Here is a 21069-nt window from a genome sequence, read left to right as displayed (position 1 = left end):
ATAAGCAAAATTAACTCAAATTGGATCACAGGTCTGAAAGCAAGGACTAAAAACCATCAAAGTTCTTGAAGAAAATACAGTATCTTGAGCAAAGATTTCTTAAATAGAACTGAAAAGTTGCAAATTATAAAAAATACTGTTACAATTCAAAATAAATTTTGCTCTTTGACACTGCTAAGAAAATGAACAGAGAAGCTACAGATTATACAGTATATAACCAACAAAGGACTTGTATCCAGAATATATTAATAACTTTACAACTAGAAAATAGACAACCCAAATAAATATGGATAAAAAATTTGAATAGACAATTCACTAAATGAGATCTATGGGTGACAACTAAATACGTAAAAAGATGGTTCAGCACCGTTACTCATTAAGAAAATGCAAATTAAAACTATGAATTACCATTACACACCTATGAGGATGGCTAAAATTAAGATTAGCAATACAGAGTGTTAGTAAACATATGGAGTAATGTGAACTTTCTACATTGCTGGTGGGAGTATAAAAAGATACAACAACATAAAAAATACTTTGGCAGATCCTCAAAATGTTGAATATGTACTTATGTTCATATGACCCAGTAGTATCACTCCTACATATTTACCTAAGAAAAATTAGATCATATGTCCACCCAAAGATTTGTATGTACACATTCCTAGAAGTGTTATTTGCAATAGCCAAAAACTAGAAACAGCTCAATGTCTATCAACAGGTGAGTAGATCTGTGGAATATCCATATAATGAAATACTTCTCAGCAGTAAAAATGGAGTGACTAATGATGCATATACCAGCATGGGTGTGTCTCAAAAGCTTTATGCTAAATGAAAGGGCCACAGGGGGCACCTGGGTGGTTCAGTTAGTTGAGCCACTGCCTTCAGCTCACTCAGGTCATGGTCCTGGAGTCTTGGGATGGAGTCTCACATCAGGCTTCCCCTGCTCTGTGGGGGGCCTGCTTCTCCCTCTCCCTCTGCCTGCCACTCCCCCTGCTTGTGCTCTCTCTCTCTCTGTGTCAAATAAGTAAATAAAATCTTTTTTTAAAAAAGGGGTGGGCCACGTATTGAAAAACTGTGTACTGTATGAAATCATTTATATGACATTCCAGAAAAGATAAAACTATAGTGATAAAAACAGATCAGCTGTTGTCAAGAGCCAGAGGGTAGGAAAAGGGACACAGGTTCACTGGATGATGGAGATGTTACATGTGATGATTGCAGCATTACATGACAACACATTTGTTAAAACTCATCTAGTCATCCCTTAACAGTGATGACTGCTAGTGTATGAAATTATATCTCAATAAAGCCTATAAGGAAAGTAAAAATGTGCAAGATCTATAGAAAGAAAACTAAAACTTCGAAGAACATAAAAGGTGATCTGAAAAAAATGTGTGGTTCATTCTCCTTCAATTCTACCCAAATTAATCTGCAATTTCAATGTATTTTCACAGAATTGGGGAGGTATTGGGGGAAAATCTTGACTGATTCTAAAACTCATGCACAATAAGCAAGCCAGGATTACTACTGAATTCTTGTTTCCTTTGCCTTTGGAGACATATCTTGAAAGAAGTTATTGTGGCTGATGTCAAAGAGGTTATTGTCTAAGTTCTCCTCTAGGATTTTGATAGATTCCTGCCTCATATTGAGTTCTTTTATCCATTTCAAGTTTATCTTCGTGTATGGTGTAAGAGAATGGTCAAGTTTCATTCTTCTACACATAGCTGTCCAATTTTCCCAGCACCATTTATTGAAGAGACTGTCTTCTTTCCACTGTATATTTTTTCCTGCTTTGTCAAAGATTATTTGACCATAGAATTGCAGGTCTATATCTGGGCTCTCTACTCTGTTCCACTGGTCTATGTGTCTGTTTTTGTGCCAATACCATGCTATCTTGGATCACAGCTTTGTACTAAAACTTGAAATCAGGCAACATAATGTCCCCAGTTTTGTTTTTCTTTTTCAACTTTTCCTTAGCAATTTGGGGTCTCTTCTGGTTCCATACAAATTTTAGGATTGTTTGTTCCAGCTCTTTGAAAAACACTGATGGAATTTTGATCGGGAAGGCACTGAAAGTATAGATTGCTATAGGCAGTATAGACATTTTAACAATGTTTATTCTTCCTATCCATGAACATAGAATGCTCTTCCATCTTTTTGTGTCCTCTCCAATTTCTTTCATGAGGGTTCTGTAGTTCCTCAAGTACAGATCTTTTACCTTTTGGTTATGTTTATTCCCAGGTATCTTATGGTCCTTGGTGCTGTAGTAAATGGAATTGATTCTCTAATTTCCCTTTTTATATTTTCATTGTTAGTGTATAAGAAAGCAGCTGACTTTTGTACATAGATTTTGTATCCTGCCACATTACTGAATTGATGAGTTCTAGTAGTTTGGGGTGGAGTCTTTTGGGTTTTCCATATAAAGTATCATGTTATTTGCGAAGAGAGAGAGTTTGACTTCTTCTTTGCCAATTTGAATACCTTTTATTTCTTTTTGTTTTCTGATTGCTGTTGCTAGAGTTTCTAGTACTATGTTGAACAACAGTGGTGAGAAATTTTGAAATCTCTTTTCTGATGTTCCTCCCTGCATTGTTTACTTTTTTCCTTGCAAGAGAAAATATAAAGAGTAGGAATAGCAAAATATACTTGAGAGTTTTGTAATTAAACCAATTGCTATGTATTAGAAATAAACAAACCAGTGTTTCAGAGTAGAGTGCAGGCACAGATCCATGAATACAAGGAAAGGCACATAAAAAGGACATTTCAAGTCATAAGAAAAAACAGTGGGGTTATTTCTTGAAATTAGTGTCTCGCATCATACACAAAAAATGTGAAATATAGATATAAACATTAAAAAGTAATAAGTACTTCAGATATTCTGAAAGCAAATATAAATATTTTTTAAATTTTGAGGTGGGAAATATCTTTGTAAATTTTAAGTATAAGCTAGAAACTATAAAAGAAAAGCCTGACAGATTTTACTACATAAAATTTTCCAGCTTCCTTAAGACAAAAGATAATACCAACCAAAAAGAATAACATCAAACAACACAAAATAACAACATATATCAGCAAAATGTAATATATATATTATTAGTTCTATGCTTGTTCAGCATGGTTAAAAAAAAAAAAAAAAGGCCAGCAGGATTGTATCACCAGCAAGACACATGCACCAAGCATTTTTAGGAGGAAATCAAATGACCAATAATAACTGGAAAATGCTCAACCACAACAAAAATGAAAGTAATGCAAATTAAAACAGGAATGAAATAAAAATGTTTACAGGTAAAATGTTAAATGTTTGTAAAGTCTTGTGCAAGAAATACTGCTCTAAAGTAAAGAAAATCTAACTGTATGAATAGATTTATCCAGATTTATGATAAAATTCTAAATGTGTTAATATATGCCTAGAAAAAAATCTGGAAAGATATATGTTAAAGTTTACAAAGATCATATATTTTATTTTTTAATATTTAAAGATTAATTTATTTATTATTTGAGAGAGCATATGAACACACATGCACATGGTAGGGAGGGGCAAAGGGAGAGGGAGAAAGAAACCCAAACAGACCCAGAGTTAAGTGTGGAGCCTGACCCCAGGCTCGATCCTACGACCCTGAGATCACCACCCAAGCCAAAACCAAGAACCTGATGCTCAACCGACTGCACCATCCAGAAACCCAACAAAGATCATATATTAAAAAATAAATAAATAAATAAGGATGTGAGCATTCTGGAAAAAAAATGTAAATTACTATTTTAAAAGATGTGATCTAACCACATTCCTTTTTTCATTTTTTGGTCTTATGAAAAGTGTTAGTTCTCTATTGCTTCTGTAATAAATTGCCATAAGCTTCATGGCTTAAAAGAATACAAACTTATTATCTTACAGTTCTGAACGTCAGAAATCTGACACAAGTCTCATAGGGCTAAAACCAAGGTGTCTACAGGGCTTTGTTCCTCACTGGAGGCTACAGGATTTGAAGGACCCAGGTGACTTGATTGGGGCAACCTACACAATCCAGGACAGTCTCCTCATCTCAAGATCCTTAGCTTAATCATACTCTCAAAGTCTCTTACCATGTGAAGTCATCAGTCACAGGTTCCAGAGATTAGGACTTGGACGTCCCTGCTTCTGTTGATAGAAGATTCTTAGGGATCATAGCACACCCATGTGTGTCACGGGGATCTCCTCCGTTAGACAGACCCTTCCACAGATCTTTCCTATACAATCATGTATCTATTTTTTACTTCTGTGGACATGGCTGAGGGGATCTGTGAGTCACATACTTAATCCCTTCAAAGAACCTCTTCCTCGTTGACTGAATACGCTGACTGTTCATTACTTCTGGCGCATTAGCAGAAAGTTGTAAGGACATACTCTTGGTTATCACTACAGACCACACTTTTCCTGACAGTGAAGCTCCAAATTTTAGCACCTTTTGCAGCTTGGAAAGGCTGAGACCTTTTCAAATCATCAAATCCTGATTCCTTTTGCTAAGCAGTTCTTCCTTCAATTTACCTCTTTCCCCTTGCATTTTACTATGAGCAGCAAAATGGAAACCAGTTGCACCTTTATCACTTTGCTTAAAAACCTCCTTAGCTATATATCCATAAAGTTTGGCCTTCCACACTATCAGCAGAACAGAATTTTGCTAAGCTTTTGGCCACTGCATACTAAGGCTTTCCCTTTCTCTAGTTTCCAAAAACATGTTCCTTATTTCCTTCAAAGTGTGACCAGTGACACTTTGAACTTCCATATTTCTACCAAGTCCTCATGATGATTTGGATATCCTCTAAGACAAAATAGGTTTTCTCTACCATGTTCTGCACTTCCAAGCTTTCTCTAGCAGAGTCTGCAGCCCCATATTTCTAACAAACTGCTTAAGGTAATCTAGACATTTTCTATCATTCCACTTAAAATTCTTCCCTTTGCCCACTGTCCAATTCCAAAAGTTATTTCTACATTTTTAGGAATGCATTACAATTGCACTCCACCTCCAATAACCAAAGTCTGTATTACTCTTCTACTGCTGCCATAACATGACTACAAATTTAGTGACTTACAACATAAATCTATTATCTCACAGTTATGTTGATTAGAAGTCTGACAAGGGTCTCTCTGAGCTAAAATCAAGATTCCAGTAGGCCTTCATTCCTTTCTGGAGGTTGTGCAGTAGAATACATATCTTTGACTTTCCCAGCTTCCAGAAGTCATCCATATTCCTGGTTCTTTCCTTCCATCTTCCTCCTCCTCCAGCCAACAATATGTTATCTCTGTGTGACTATCTTCCATGGCCACTTCCTCTCTCTCCACAGCTAGGAAGAGCTATTCCATTATATTGGGTCTACTCAGATAATCCCTAACAATCTCCTCTTCCAAGGTCCCTAATTTGATTATATCTGTAAAATCTCTTTTGCCACATAAGATAATAGAGAATAAAAATTCCAGAGATTAAGATATGGACATCTTTGGGCAGACAGCATATTATCATCACTTAATACTGTAAATAGTAATAATGCAATTCTAGCATTAGAAACCTCATTTTTAACATCAAAAGCAAGTAAAATCTTATGTACTCTTACTTCTCTTCCTCTTGAGTCTTCCCGAAGAGGTGTTTTCAAGATCCACGGCATCTAGAGAATTGACAGGTGAGGGTGAGGAAACAGAACTTAAAAACAAAAGTTACACATTTTAGGATTACTCATACTGCAGAAGACTTGAATTTATAAAGATGTTTGGATTATCATTTCTCTCTCCCTTCTGAAGGGACTAAAAACCTACTGAATTCAGAAGTAGGAGTCCCAGATGGGCCCTGGGTCTTCCTTTGTTCCTCAACAGTCCTTGGAAAAACACTGTGAAATACCTTTATACTTCAGTTTACTCAGGGACATTTGTCCAGGTATTAAGATTATTGTGAGGATTAAACAAAATCTTATGTGAAAATATTTACAGGAAATCACTAGATAAACCAGCAACATGCTAGAGGGCATCCATCAAAAATATGTGCTGAGTTAAGGATAGTCTTTCCTCTTGACAAGTAAGTGGCATCACTAGTTATCTTTTGAGACTTTTCTAAGGTTGTGACAAAAAGACACTGTTATTTACTAGCAGAAGTATGCTTGGCTTTCTTGGGCTCCACAGAAGATTGGGTGTGACAGGAATGGAAATCACTTTATAAAATGCAAGTGTTCATTATTAGTAGACTAATGTAGTAGCCATGATACTGCCATCTTTAAGTGTGTATTTCTACTATAACACTCATGTGTAATCAGCAGGGCCCATCCTGTTAAACACGACTTTATTATGATCTCTTGCCTCTCTACTATTCCCAAAACGGTCAGGTCAAACAAAACAGGGAACAGGATACTGGGATGGACTGGACCACCTCCCACTACCCAGCCCCTAGAGCCACTCCCCAGCCCACAACCCTCCGGTGGCCTTACCCATCGTGTCACATGCTTGGCTACTTTCTGGACCTTCTGGCACATCTTTTGAAAAGCACATAACACAAGAACACTTCTCATTTCCATCTTCTGATAGCTCTGCTTCTGGGCCAAAATTGTGATATACAAAGACTTCCATTTACCTCAGGGATCCCCTTTTCTGTACCCTTCTTGATCACCCCTTCTCTGCTTCTTCCTCTGAAATCTTCCATTGACCACCCCCATCTCTGGCCTTTCCTTTAAGTCTCCCTTTTTCCTCCCTTGTCTTTTTCTCTTTATCAGCTCTGTTTCTGTTTTTCTTATTCTTTAAGTCATAATTACCTTCTCCATCACAGAGTAGTAGTCCGGAAATAAGTTCTTCTGATTCTTCCTCTCTATTCATTTGGAGAGTTTCTAGTTTGCCAGATACTAAAGAGAAGCAAGAAAATTACAGTCCATGGATCCTGAGAGTAACCAGGGAAGAACTTCTGGTGCTTTCATGCTGCACCATGACATTTTGAGCTAAAATGAACTGCCTTCTGAAAGAAGACTACATCTGCTCCAATAATCACAACCTAGAGCTGCCAAAGGCATGCTTTTCCCATCTTTTGAACCTCATTCTGCTTTCTTTACTCCTACTTTTCTACCTGTAGCCTCAAGAATAAAGGAAAAAGATCTTATCTTTTCAGGATAAAAACAGCTATTCTTTGAAAATAGTAAAAAGTAATTATGAGAACAGTTTTAAACTCATCCCAATTGGTCCATCACTACTTACATCACTAACCACATTTAAAGCCAGCCAGTGAGTGACAGCCTCACACTTCTGAAAATCAGCCCATCAACAAGAGCCGCATTCCAGAAAGCCTGTTTTTATGACTAAATGATAACCTAGTTATAAACACTCCCCAGGTCTGAAAGTCTGCAGTTCCTGAACTACAAGCTTCCTAAAACTCTGCCTAAAAGCAATTTCCTTTTAAAAAGAAACTATGTTCTGTAAGTACCATACCTCCTTCCACCATGCATCTTGCTTATCAAGATATGGCATGATGGTCTATCCCTCCAAAAATGGATCTCCCACCAAGCCATCTTGAAGACTCTTGTTTAGCAACATCATGTGGGATCTTTGGGCCAATAGGCCCAATCCACTGCTTCTTGTGCCCAACTCAGATTGTTTTCCTGATCAATCCATCTCAACAATGACTTGAGCTCTGCCTTGTTTCATTGAGTTCTTATTTCTGAATTAATTTTTTTAAAGATTTTATTTATTTATTTGTCAGAGAGAGAGAGAAAGAGTACAAGCAGGCAGAGTGACAGGCAGAGGCAGAGAGAGAAGCAGGCTCCCCGCTAAGCAAGGAGCCCAATGTGGTACTCGATCCCAGAATCTTGGGATCACAACCTGAGCCAAAGGCAGTGGCTTAACCGACTGAGCCACCCAGGCATCCCCTGAATTAATCTTACTTAAAGATGTATATGAAATTAGACACAAAGTAGTTAGACACTTTGGTTTGGAGGTGTAGCATTTAGCAAATATTCTGTTAATATTTTTTTTCTTCTACTATTTCACTTACTCTAACTTTTGTCTATTTTCCAAAAGGTTTTCTTATGTGTGTTTGTTTGCTCTTGATTTTCTTGTGCTTCTTGAATGCTGGAAGGAAGTGATCCAAAGCAAATAGATGGAGGCACAGACCTGAGAAGTCCCCTATGCAAAACGTATTGATGGACGTGGGTCCATTAGACAGTAGCTAGTGTGTGCAAAAATATTTGGTCACCCTTGGCCTTGAGTCCCTCTCCAAAACCTCTCATCAATTTGAGAAACAAAATCATTTTGTTTAGCAAATAATCTGAGGTCAACTGCTATCATGTTATCAATCATACGTTCCCTTTGCAGTCTCTGCTCAATGGATGAACCCAATACTCCATTCACTTGCAGACCACAATTCTCATCAAAGACTGCATGTGGTGACCTCATTGACTTGCCATGGCTGTGTCTTGGTTGAAGCTACAGTCTCCCCCTGAAAGAACTCCACTTCCTCTTTGTACTCTCAGAATCATTCTTGCACTTTTCTTAATAAATGGCAAAATTTCACCAAAGATAACTTTGAGTTTCAAAGGAGACGTCTGGACATGTCAAAAGTAAACAATGCTTTTGGTAGTACTTCTATAAGAGAGAGAAAGATGACCAAAAGTTCCCATGTCCCAACCAGTAACTGCTAATTTCAGACCATCGTCTAACAGTTTTTCTTTTAAAAAAATCTCCATAAATTTAATAGGAAGGATCTATTTTGCAAATGAAACTACCAGATTAAGGGGCACCTGGGCGTCTCAGATGGTTAAGCAACTGCCTTTGGCTCAAGTCATGATCTCAGAGTCCTGGGATCAAGCCCCATGTCATGTTCCTGGCTCCAGCGGTGAGTCTGCTTCTCCCTCTCCCTCTTTCCCTGCCCCCTGCTCCTGTGCTCTCTCTCTCTCTCTCCAATAACTAAATAAAATCTTGGTTTCACTTACTTCTGAAACATAAGGAATAGCATGGAAGACATTAGGAGAAAGGAAAAATGAAGGGAGAGAAATCAGAATGGGAGAGGAACCATGAGATACTATGGACTATGGGAAACAAATGGAGAGTTTTAGAAGGGAGAAGGGTAGGGGGGATGGGTGACCCTGGTGATGAGTATTAAGGAGGGCACAAATTGCATGGAGCACTGGGTGTTATACACTGGGTATTAAGGAGGGCACAAATTGCATGGAGCACTGGGTATTATAGACAAACGAACACTACATCAAAAACTAATGCTGTACTGTATGGTGACTAACATAACACAATAAAAAAATAAAATTTTCTATCATTAATAATTAAGTAATTAATTAAAAAAGAAAGGAACTACCAGATTAAATATAAAGGAAGAATAACTTTAGAATTCCTAGAAAATTCTCCTACACATAATCAATTTATAATTGATTTGAACATTAGTATGTCTACACTATGCATGATTCGAGATCTGCAGGCAGTTGACAAAGTAGGTATAACTCATTTCTTTGTAGTAGCTAACCCAATTACTATAACTCTTTTCTAAAGCCAGATTCTTTTCTTTAATACATTTATGCTCAGCTTTGTTTGATGTCCCATTTGATAAGAATAGGTTACATTATTTACTTGGGAAAGTCAATGGCTCATCTGGACTGTTATTTTCTAGAAGTGTACTTAAGTCTCATTGTAGTAGGCAGAAGTCTCAATGTCCACTCAATATTTCCTTCCCTAACCCCAGAGACTGCAAATATCATGAGATGTTACCTCTATTTTTAGGTTATGCCATATGGCAGAGTTGGTGTTAAGAAAAAGAGATAATTAACATGAGAGATAACCAATGCTGGTGAGGATGTGGAAAAAAGGAAGTTTTGGTGCACTGTTTGTAGGATTGTAATGTGATATAGACACTATGAAGAACAGTATGAGGGTTCCTCAAAAAAACCTAAAAATTAAAACCTCCACATCATCCAGCGATTCCACTTCTGGGTATATATCTGATGGAAACAAAATAAGTGTGTCAAGGAGCTATCTGTGTCCCCATGTTCATTTCAGCAAAATCATTTTGTTTAGCAAATAATTGCTTACAAATAATTGCTTTAGCAAAACATTGTTTACAATAGCCAAGACATAGAAACAACCTACATGTCCATCAACAGAAGAATGGATAAGGAAAATGTGGTAGGTAGATACATATATACACAATGGAATACTATTCATCAATTAAAAAAAAAAAGAGGGAAATCCTGCTATTTGCCCTCCCTTACCTGATCCACTTTCTGGTAGTGAGCTCAAGTCTTCCTCAGGTTCTTCTTCATCATACATTTCTAAACAGGCACTGTTACCTTCTGCTGAACAGAATAAAATCCCTTAGAGGATCCAGCATACGACCAATGGAAACAATAGCAGGAAAAAACATCCTGACAATCAAGGTGGCTCAAGTAGCTTCCAGGTGGGAATGTCCCTGACTTCAGACCCTCCTGCCTTTGAGTTCACCTGACCTGGAAGTTAACATGGCTCATGTCCCTGTCACCAGTGGCTGAGAATGGTTCACCCATCTCCCTCCCTTACCATACACCTAATTCCCTCTCTTTTTGACCCTTTTCACTTGGCTTTACACGTTTCTTCTGTATGAAGAAGTGAAGAGGAAGGGAATCAGTGGAGGAGGGAAGAGAACGGAAATGTTCCTCCTTGTAGAGAGAAAAACAAAGATTTGGTTAGTGAAATGGAAATTGAAATTGTACTTACCTTCCCCGTCACATAGCAGTTGCCTGGGCACTTCCACTGGTTCTCCTTCACTGATCATCTTGGGAGCTTCAGGATCACAGGACCATGAAGGGAAATAAGGAAATGAGCTGAGCCAGGATGTTCAGAACACAGGTGAGCTGCCCTTTGGGAAAAGGGACATCTGTTCCAAGGACCCCACTGGAGATCCAACTGAGCCCTTCTTCCCCTGACTCCCCTACTCTCTGCTTCTCCATTTCCTTCCCATAGATCTTCCTCCAGAGATTTCCACTTCTGCACTAGAAAAATATTTGTGCATCTTTGATTTTGTGGGCTCCACTCCCCCGACTCTTCTATTTCTTTACTTTATTTCTTTACTTTACTTTATTTCTTTATTTTATTTATTTATTTCTTTATTTTATTTATTTACTTTATTTCTTTACTTTATTTCTTCTATTTCTTTACTTTTTTACTGTTTCCTCAGTGGTGATCTTAATCATTTCTTTCCTGCTTATTCCTCCTATCTCTTTTCTTCCAGGTCTCTCTAATCCCTAAAACAGGGTCCACCCCTTCTGTCACTGTCTCTCTTGATTTCTTCCCCTTCCAACTGGCATTCTTTACTTGTAAAGTGGAAGTTTTTCTGCTTTAGGCCCTGTTCTGTTTCCCCTGGGACTCTTCTTACATGGGACCACATTGACCTCTGTTAGCTTCACATAGCCACTACCTGCAATGAGATGCTCAGGGCATGGGTCTCTGCTCTTCCTCCTACTTGATCTTAGGGAAAAACAAGTAATCTTCATCTGTGCTTCCAAGCCTTTCTCTAAGGAGAAATAACAGCAGTTTCCCTAGCCTAAGTCCTAAAGCCTCACTTGCCAAAGTACTTTGGAGATTGAAAAAAAAAAAAAAAAAAGCACAAAATAATCCAATAACATGATGACAAAAGCTATAATTTGGGTTCAAGAGCCCTTGATCTTTCCTTCTGACGAGAAGATCTCAGAACCACATTTCATCTGAAGCCTACCCAAGTTTATGACAATATAATAATAATATTAAGCACTAGGTATATACTTAACTGTTATTCTTTATAGAAAATAAGACGTAGCCAGGGGTTAAAATCACAATACTGAGTCCTTCCTATAAATAGACATAAAGAGTGTGAAGGAAAAAAGACACTGTCTTTGCCAGTATTTATCTACCACAACATGAAGAGGGAATACATCTGTTCTAACAATAAGGGCCATGCTGTTCAGTTCTGAATTTAGCTGCCTGATACCCTGCAGCCCAGGGCTGGCAATCCCTTCCTTACCTTGCCCACATGTTGGTGGGGAACTCAAAGCTTCCTGAGGCTCTTCTTCCTCACGGGTCTCCCAGTAGGTATTGCCATGCTCTGCAGAAAGGAATGAAACCCCTAGTCATCTCAGTACACAACCAGGGGAGATCATCGTGAGAAAACTCACAGTGAAAGTATGTAACACTCGGGAATCTGCTAGGTGGGGCTGTTCCTTTTACAAACCATCTGGTCAATCTCTGGGCTCACCTGGCCTCAGGTTGACTCACTCCTGTTGCCATCACCAGAGCCTGAGGACCAACCACCATCTTCCTCCCTTTGTGTATACCTAATTCTGTCTCCACTTCTCCTCGTTTCCCATTGTCCCTGCTCATTACTTCTGTCTCTGCCCTTATCTCCTGCTGTCAGTGTCTCCAAGTGCTTCTCTTTGTTTGGATGTGTTTCTGTCTCCTTTTCTTCTGTATCTTTTTCTCTTGTGCCTCTGACACTCTTTAGTGTTTTTATTACCTTTCCCTATCTCACTTAGTTTTTTCTTGCTTCCTTTCTTCTAAGTTAGGAGGGGCATCCCTAAAATAGTACTGTATAACCTGATCAGGAGGTGGGATAAGGAACAGACTAGATCAAGGCAACACCACCATGCACAAGGAAAAGTTGTTCTAAAGCCCACATATAAAAGAAAGATTATAACATTGCACTCACTGAAAATATTTACACTATCATGAGCAATGAGGCAGAAGCAATAGACTGGGGCACCATGGTGAGTGGGAGACACAGAAGACCACAGGAAGGACAACTGATTTAATCCTAAGACAACAAAGATCACCAGGTTTACATCGGAAAGTAATATGATCTGATTGACATCTTGCAAATAACAATCATGCTAAAGTGGAGAAAATGGAGAGAATGGGAACAAGAGGAAATGGTACATTCATGTCCCCTTTAACAAGGGAGCAAACTCTGGAGAAGGAGTTTCTAGTTTCACAGAAGAAGCTGTTAGCATCAGTTTGGAAGTGTCAGTTCCTGAAAGTCATCTAAATGGAGATAAATACCTTCAGGTACACAGAGGGATGACCTTGGGAGACAGGTGTCCCTAGCAGGCATGCACTCAAGACTCATTCTATTACCTGGGAGTAACTGAGACAGCCAAGGAGAGGGTTATTGGTTTTTGAGTATGTTCTGGGCGCCACTTCCTACCTGGGGAGATTAAATCTGAAAACTCACTACCAAGATAGACTCCTTTTTTTGGAAGATGCTCCTGTCTAGACTTGTACTTCAGCTTTACAAGATCCCAACTTCTCCCCTATATGGCAGTTTCCACTCCTTATTGATTTTTAAATTATTTTTATATAACTCTTTTTCTACATAGTATCCTTTGTGCTTTCTTCCATGTTATTATTATTTTGATGTTTATTTGCCAAATTATTATATAATCTCTCTAATTTTCATCTTCATACCTCATTTCTCTATTAACTTATATCCTTTCCAGGTTGTCTCTCACTTTCTCCTTTTCTACCTCTGTTTCTCTGAGTCTTTCCCTCTGGATGCTTTAAAATCTCCCTTATTTTATCTATTTTCCTTGTTCTCACAGATGCTTCCTCCCAAACTGACGGAAGTTCTTCCCTTTTCACATGGACCACAATACCAGACAGCCTTCCCTCATAAGCTCTATGCTAACAATCTCCCTAGAGACCTTTTAAAGTGCAAACCTATCACTCATTCACAAAACTTATGTCCATATTGCTGGTACTTATGGAAGTAGGCTGAAAATGATCTCGTTGCTTCAATTGCCATAACCTGCTGTTATTTGGGTTTTTGTGGACATTTAATAAAATGACCCAGGCCCTTCTGCTCTGGTGCCCCAGCCTACCTCTGTTATATCCTGTCTCCCTATGTTCTCCCTGCCTGGAGAACTCAGGAGCTCTGTTCACCATTATTCTTAGTCTCTCTCACAGTTTTGGAAAAAACAAGACAGAAAATGGACACAGTCTCACTTGTATGTATGTGAATATGAAGAATAGAATGGTAGGATGGGAGAAAGGCAAGATTTTTTTTTCCATGCTGATCAGAAAACAAAAGTTTATTGAGAGAGTTGGGAATTTAAATCAGAATTACCTTGTCCCTCTTCTGCTGGTTGACTGGGCATCTCCTCTAGTTCTCCTTCATTAGTCACTGGGGAAACTCTGGGATCATAGGTCACTGCAGAGAAACAAGGACATGATGGACCATGAGGGTGATGGGAGCAGACCTCATCATGTCCATGCCCCACCGGATGGGAAAGCAAGCTGCCTGCTCCATGGTGCCCCTTGGAGACACATTGTCTTGTTCTGCTTTCTGCCATCTTGTTACATCTCCTCTGTCCACTTCTCACTGTCCCACCTGCATTCCTGCCTCCACACATCTGTTTCCTAACTGTGCATCTCTTCCATTGTCTGGGCTTCTACCCCATCTCTTGTTTTTAGGCCTTAGTTTTGTTTTTGCTTTTCAGTGATAATGTATCTATTTTCTCTCGTTACTCTGTCAAGCTTTCTTACTCTAGATGTCTTCAAGCCCAAGTGGTTGAGTCCATTCCAATGCTCTCTGTCAGTATTTCCCTTTCTCTTCCCACCAACATCAGTTTTTCCCTTATTTTTTTTAAACTCAAGAAAACTTTTATTTTAGGAGGTGAAACAGGCCCAGCCGCAAAAACACTAGAAACAATTCTCTTATACTAAGGTGGAAGACTGATGATTACATTCTATTAGAGCAGAAGGGGCTGTTAAAATACTCTCCTGTCCACAGGCCCTTAAGAATGTTGTCAAACAGTTGAAACATTTGGAAACCCATGCCCAGTCTTTCTTTTTTTCTCTTCTTAAAACTTTTTTTATTTAAATTCAATAATTAGCATATACTGTATTATTAGTTTCAGTGGTAGAATGTAGTGATTCATCAGTTGCATACATTACCAGTGTTCATTACCATACATACCCAGTGTTCATTACTTCAAGTGTTCTCCTTAATGCCCATCACACAGTTAGACATTTCTCCAAAGAAGACACACAAATGGCCAACAGACTCATGAGCAAATGCTCAACCTCACGCGCATCAGGGAAATACAAATCAAAACCACAATGAGATACCACCTCACACCAGTCAGAGTAGCTAAAATTAACAACTTAGTTTTCCTCTTAATGAAGGTCTTATGTTGGACCCAACTTCTTTGGGAATGTGTGGGACTCCTGGGGCTTCCTCTTCGTGTTCTGACCACAGGACCCCACCTTGACTGCCAGATGGCTTCCTACAACTGTTCCCTCAGTGACATACCTACTGCTGCCCACTCTGCCTTTTCTGCTTTGCCCTTGCAAAAACAATCTGCATGCCTTTCTGTGCTTTGTTTTCCCATCCACAAAACAGAGGTTATGACAGTTTACATACCTGTGTCTTAAAGTTTTTCAAAGATAAAAGGAAGTCTCCCACAACCCAGTAATCTGATAGAGACTATCAGAAACTTTGCACACCTGTCTCCCACACTTTGTTCTCTTTCTCATTTTTACCATCCCCACATGTGTCTGCCTCTTCTGTTTCCACCTCTGTTTCACTCTTGGGATCTCTTGGCACTCCTCTTTATCTTCATTTGTTTCTTTTCCCATGTCTGTTCCCACCTCCCTTTTTTCCCCATCATGCTTCCCTGGTGCTGTGCTTTATTTCTTCTTCCTGACTCTTATCTTGGGGGTCAGAAAAGGCATCTCTGAGATGATATCTAATATCTACATGATTTCACCAGATTAGTGAGCGAGTGGGCAGGAAAACTGTCCAGGCACAGGGCCAAGCATGTGCCAAAGCTCAGGTGAGAAAGAGTAATCAGATAATTAAAATTACTAAACAAGTTTTATACAAATTTTTGAGGTAATTGCAGGACAGACATGAGGCTGGACCAATGGGGAGGAAAGTGGATTTAATCCTTCTGACAACAGGAAGTTATCTACTTAATGTAGGAGAGTAGAATAGACCAACCTGCATTTTCAGAGTCCTCTAGTTAACCTGGAGAGATTGGGTATGAGGGGAACATGACTGGAAGGAAGATATGAGACTAGAGGCTGGTGCTCTGGTTCCAGAGAGGAGAGACATCTGGCTAGAGTGTTTGTGTTGGGTATGGAGGGGAATGGATGGGCAAGAGACAAGTTCGAGGTATAGCTGACTAATCTCGATGACTGATGGGCTAGGTGAGTTGAGGGAGGGGGATGAGTCACTGATGACCCCTAAATTTCTGCCTGAGGAATGGAACAATGGGGTTCTGTCCTGAGATAGGGAACACCAGGAAAGGAGGAGATCTGGTGTCAAGAAACATGGTATGTGCAATCGGGGGTATCTTGTATTGAGGTTCCTGAAAAACATCCAAATGGAGATGTCCTTCAGGCCCCCTGCACAACTGTATTCAGACCCTGAGATGAGTGAGGTTAGAAAACGAGTCTGGGGGGGCACCTGGGTGGCTCAGTGGTTAAAGCCTCTGCCTTCAGCTCAGGTCATGATCTCAGGGTCCTGAGATCGAGCCCCACATCGGACTCTCTGCTCATAGCAGGGAGCCTGCATCCTCCTCCTCTCTCTCTCTGCCTGCCTCTCTGCCTACTCATGATCTGTCTGTCAAAAAAAAAAAAAAAGAAAGAAAACGAGTCTGGGGAGGGGAGGAGTCAAGATGGCGGAGAAGTAGCAGGCTGAGACTACTTCGGGTAGCGGGAGATCAGCTAAATAGCTTATCTAAAGATTGCAAACACCTACAAATCCAACGGGAGATTGAAGAGAAGAATAACAGCAATTCTAGAAACAGAAAATCAACCACTATCTGAAAGGTAGGACTGGCGGAGAAGTGAATCCAAAGCGACGGGAAGATAGACCGCGGGGGGAGGGGCCGGCTCCCGGCGAGCGGCGGAGCAACGGAGCAAAATCAGGACTTTTAAAAGTCTGTTCCGCTGAGGGACATCGCTCCAGAGGCTTAACTGGGGTGAAGCCCAGGCGGGGTCAGCGTGGCCTCAGGTCCCGCAGGGTCGCAGAAGGATCAGGGGTGTCTAAGTGTCGCAGAGCTTACCGGTATTAGAATGGGGAAGCCGGCTACAGAGACAGAGCCGAGGAGTGACTCTCAGCTCGGGGTTGCCTTGAACCGGTCGCAGGCTCGGTCAGCTCGGAGCGCAGCCGGAGGCCAGGGTGGCGGGAGTCATTGGGCGCTGTTCTCTGAGGGCGCACTGAGGAGTGGGGCCCCGGGCTCTCGGCTCCTCCGGGCCAGAGACCGGGAGGCCGCCATCTTCATTCCCGTCCTCCGGAACTCTACGGAAAGCGCTCAGGGAACAAAAGCTCCCGAAAGCGAACCCCAGCAGATTACTCAGCTACTCAGCGCGGCCCCGGGTAAGGGCAGTGCAACTCCGCCTGGGGCAAAGACGCTTGAGAATCACTACAACAGGCCCCTCCCCCAGAAGATCAACGGGAAACCCAGCCAGGACCAAGTTCACCTACCCAGGAGTGCTGTTTCAATACCAAGGAGAGCGGCAGAATTCCAGAGGAGAAGAAAGCAAAGCACGGAACTCATGGCTTTCTCCCCATGATTTTTAGCCTTGCAGTTAATTTAATTTTTTTTTCTTTTTCAATTTTTTTTTCTTTTTCTCTTCTTCTGCTAAATTTTTTTAACTTTTACCGTTTTCTTTTTTAACGTTTTTTTAAATAGTTTATCTAATATATATATATTTTTTCCTCTTTTTATATTTTTTCTTTATCGGCTTTCTTTTTTTAAATAGTTTCTTTTTTTTTTTTCTTTTTGAACCCCTTTTTATCCCCTTTATTCCCCCCTCACGATTTGGGATCTCTTCTGATTTGGCTAAAGCATATTTTCCTGGAGTTGTTGCCACCCTTTTAGTATTTTAATTGCTCCTTCATAAACTCTTATCTGGACAAAATGACAAGGCGGAAAAATTCACAACAAAAAAAAGAACAAGAGGCAGTACCAAAGGCTAGGGACCTAATCAATACAGACATTGGTAATATGTCAGATATAGAGTTCAGAATGACGATTCTCAAGGTTCTAGCCGGGCTTGAAAAAGGCATGGAAGATATTAAAGCAACCCTCTCGGGAGATATAAAAGCCCTTCCTGGAGAAATAAAAGAACTAAAATCTAACCAAGTTGAAATCAAAAAAGCTATTAATGAGGTGCAATCAAAAATGGAGGCTCTCACTGCTAGGATAAATGAGGCAGAAGAAAGAATTAGCGATATAGAAGACCAAATGACAGAGAATAAAGAAGCTGAGCAAAAGAGGGACAAACAGCTACTGGACCACGAGGGGAGAATTCGAGAGATAAGTGACACCATAAGACGAAACAACATTAGAATAATTGGGATTCCAGAAGAAGAGGAAACAGAGAGGGGAGCAGAAGGTATATTGGAGAGAATTATTGGAGAGAATTTCCCCAATATGGCAAAGGGAACAAGCATCAAAATTCAAGAGGTTCAGAGAACCCCCCTCAAAATCAATAAGAATAGGTCCACACCCCGTCACCTAATAGTAAAATTTACAAGTCTTAGTGACAAAGAAAAGATCCTGAAAGCAGCCCGGGAAAAGAAGTCTGTAACGTACAATGGTAAAAATATTAGATTGGCAGCAGACTTATCTACAGAGACCTGGCAGGCCAGAAAGAGCTGGCATGATATATTCAGAGTACTAAATGAGAAAAACATGCAGCCGAGAATACTATATCCAGCTAGGCTATCATTGAAAATAGAAGGAGAGATTAAAAGCTTCCAGGACAAACAAAAACTGAAAGAATTTGCAAATACCAAACCAGCTCTACAGGAAATATTGAAAGGGGTCCTCTAAGCAAAGAGAGACCCTAAAAGTAGTAGATAAGAAAGAAACAGAGACAATATACAATAACAGTCACCTTACAGGCAATACAATGGCACTAAATTCATATCTCTCAATACTTACCCTGAATGTTAATGGGCTAAATGCCCCAATCAAAAGACACAGGGTATCAGAATGGATAAAAAAACAAAACCCATCTATATGTTGCCTACAAGAAACTCATCTTAAACCCGAAGACACCTCCAGGTTTAAAGTGAGGTGGTGGAAAAGAATTTACCATGCTAATGGACATGAGAAGAAAGCAGGAGTGGCAATCCTTATATCAGATCAATTAGATTTTAAGCCAAAGACTATAATAAGAGATGAGGAAGGACACTATATCATACTCAAAGGAACTGTCCAACAAGAAGATCTAACAATTTTAAATATCTATGCCCCTAACGTGGGAGCAGCCAACTATATAAACCAATTAATAACAAAATCAAAGAAACACATCAACAAGAATACAATAATAGTAGGGGATTTTAACACTCCCCTCACTGAAATGGACAGATCATCCAAGCAAAAGATCAACAAGGAAATCAAGGCCTTAAATGACACACTGGACCAGATGGACATCACAGATATATTCAGAACATTTCATCCCAAAGCAACAGAATACACATTCTTCTCTAGTGCACATGGAACATTCTCCAGAATAGATCACATTCTTGGTCCTAAATCAAGTCTCAACCGGTATCAAAAGATTGGGATCATTCCCTGCATATTTTCAGACCACAATGCTCTAAAGCTAGAACTCAATAACAAGAGGAAATTTGGAAAGAACCCAAATACATGGAGACTAAACAGCATCCTTCTAACGAATGAATGGGTCAACCAGGAAATTAAAGAAGAATTGAAAAAATTGATGGAAACAAATGATAATGAAAACACAATGGTTCAGAATCTGTGGGACACAACAAAGGCAGTCCTGAGAGGAAAATATATAGCGGTACAAGCCTTTCTCAAGAAACAAGAAAGGTCTCAGGTACACAACCTAACCCTACACCTAAAGGAGCTGGAGAAAGAACAAGAAAGAAACCCTAAACCCAGCAGGAGAAGAGAAATCATAAAGATTAGAGCAGAAATCAATGAAATAGAAACCAAAAAAGCAAAAGAACAAATCAACGAAACTAGGAGCTGGTTCTTTGAAAGAATTAATAAGATTGATAAACCCCTGGCCAGACTTATCAAAAAGAAAAGAGAAAGGACCCAAATAAATAAAATCATGAATGAAAGAGGAGAGATCACAACGAACACCAAAGAAATACAGACAATTATAAGAACATACTATGAGCAACTCTACGCCAACAAATTTGACAATCTGGAAGAAATGGATGCATTCCTAGAGACATATAAACTACCACAACTGAACCAGGAAGAAATAGAAAGCCTCAACAGACCCATAACCAGTAAGGAGATTGAAACAGTCATCAAAAATCTCCAAACAAAAGCCCAGGGCCAGACAGCTTCCCGGGGGAATTCTACCAAACATTTAAAGAAGAACTAATTCCTATTCTCCTGAAACTGTTCCAAAAAATAGAAATAGAAGGAAAACTTCCAAACTCGTTTTATGAGGCCAGCATCACCTTGATCCCAAAACCAGACAAGGATCCCAACAAAAAAGAGAACTACAGATCCATATCCTTGATGAACACAGATGCAAAAATTCTCGCCAAAATACTAGCCAATAGGATTCAACAGTACGTTAAAAGGATTATTCACCACGACCAAGTGGGATTTATTCCAGGGCTGCAAGGTTGGTTCAACATCCGCAAATCAATCAATGTGATACAACACATTAATAAAAGAAAGAACAAGAACCATACGATACTCTCCATAGATGCTGAAAAAGCATTTGACAAAGTACAGCATCCCTTCCTGATCAAAACTCTTCAAAGTGTAGGGATAGAGGGCACATACCTCAATATTATCAAAGCCATCTATGAAAAACCCACCGCAAATATCATTCTCAATGGAGAAAAACTGAAAGCTTTTCCGCTAAGGTCAGGAACACGACAGGGATGTCCGTTATCACCACTGCTATTCAACATAGTACTAGAAGTCCTAGCCTCAGCAATCAGACAACAAAAGGAAATTAAAGGCATCCAAATCGGCAAAGAAGAAGTCAAACTATCACTCTTCGCAGATGATATGATACTATATGTGGAAAACCCAAAAGACTCCACTCCAAAACTGCTAGAACTTGTACAGGAATTCAGTAAAGTGTCAGGATATAAAATCAAT

The 21069-nt window shown here is 39.7% G+C and overlaps 1 protein-coding gene across 16 annotated transcripts in view; it reads right to left on the bottom strand.

Moving 5' to 3' along the window:
- Window positions 1-21069, bottom strand: part of SP140 (SP140 nuclear body protein) — a 79647-nt gene that overhangs the window by 24758 nt on the left and 33820 nt on the right. For 9 of the 16 annotated variants that reach the window (XM_047721262.1, XM_047721270.1, XM_047721268.1 and 6 more), the window contains 7 exons: window positions 14073-14156; window positions 11979-12059; window positions 10697-10762; window positions 10216-10299; window positions 6769-6855; window positions 6448-6552; window positions 5587-5637 (listed from right to left, as the gene is read on the bottom strand). In XM_047721262.1, coding sequence (XP_047577218.1) covers window positions 5587-5637; window positions 6448-6552; window positions 6769-6855; window positions 10216-10299; window positions 10697-10762; window positions 11979-12059; window positions 14073-14156 — 558 coding nt within the window. The remainder of the gene's footprint in view (window positions 1-5586; window positions 5638-6447; window positions 6553-6768; window positions 6856-10215; window positions 10300-10696; window positions 10763-11978; window positions 12060-14072; window positions 14157-21069) is intronic. The other 7 variants (XM_047721267.1, XM_047721266.1, XM_047721274.1 and 4 more) reach the window with 7 other exon arrangements.

This window comes from Lutra lutra, chromosome 3, assembly GCF_902655055.1.
Source record: "Lutra lutra chromosome 3, mLutLut1.2, whole genome shotgun sequence".
Classification (NCBI taxonomy): domain Eukaryota; kingdom Metazoa; phylum Chordata; class Mammalia; order Carnivora; family Mustelidae; genus Lutra; species Lutra lutra.
The sequence above is the reverse complement of the archived record's forward strand: the minus strand, read 5'-3'. Positions and strand labels throughout refer to the sequence as shown.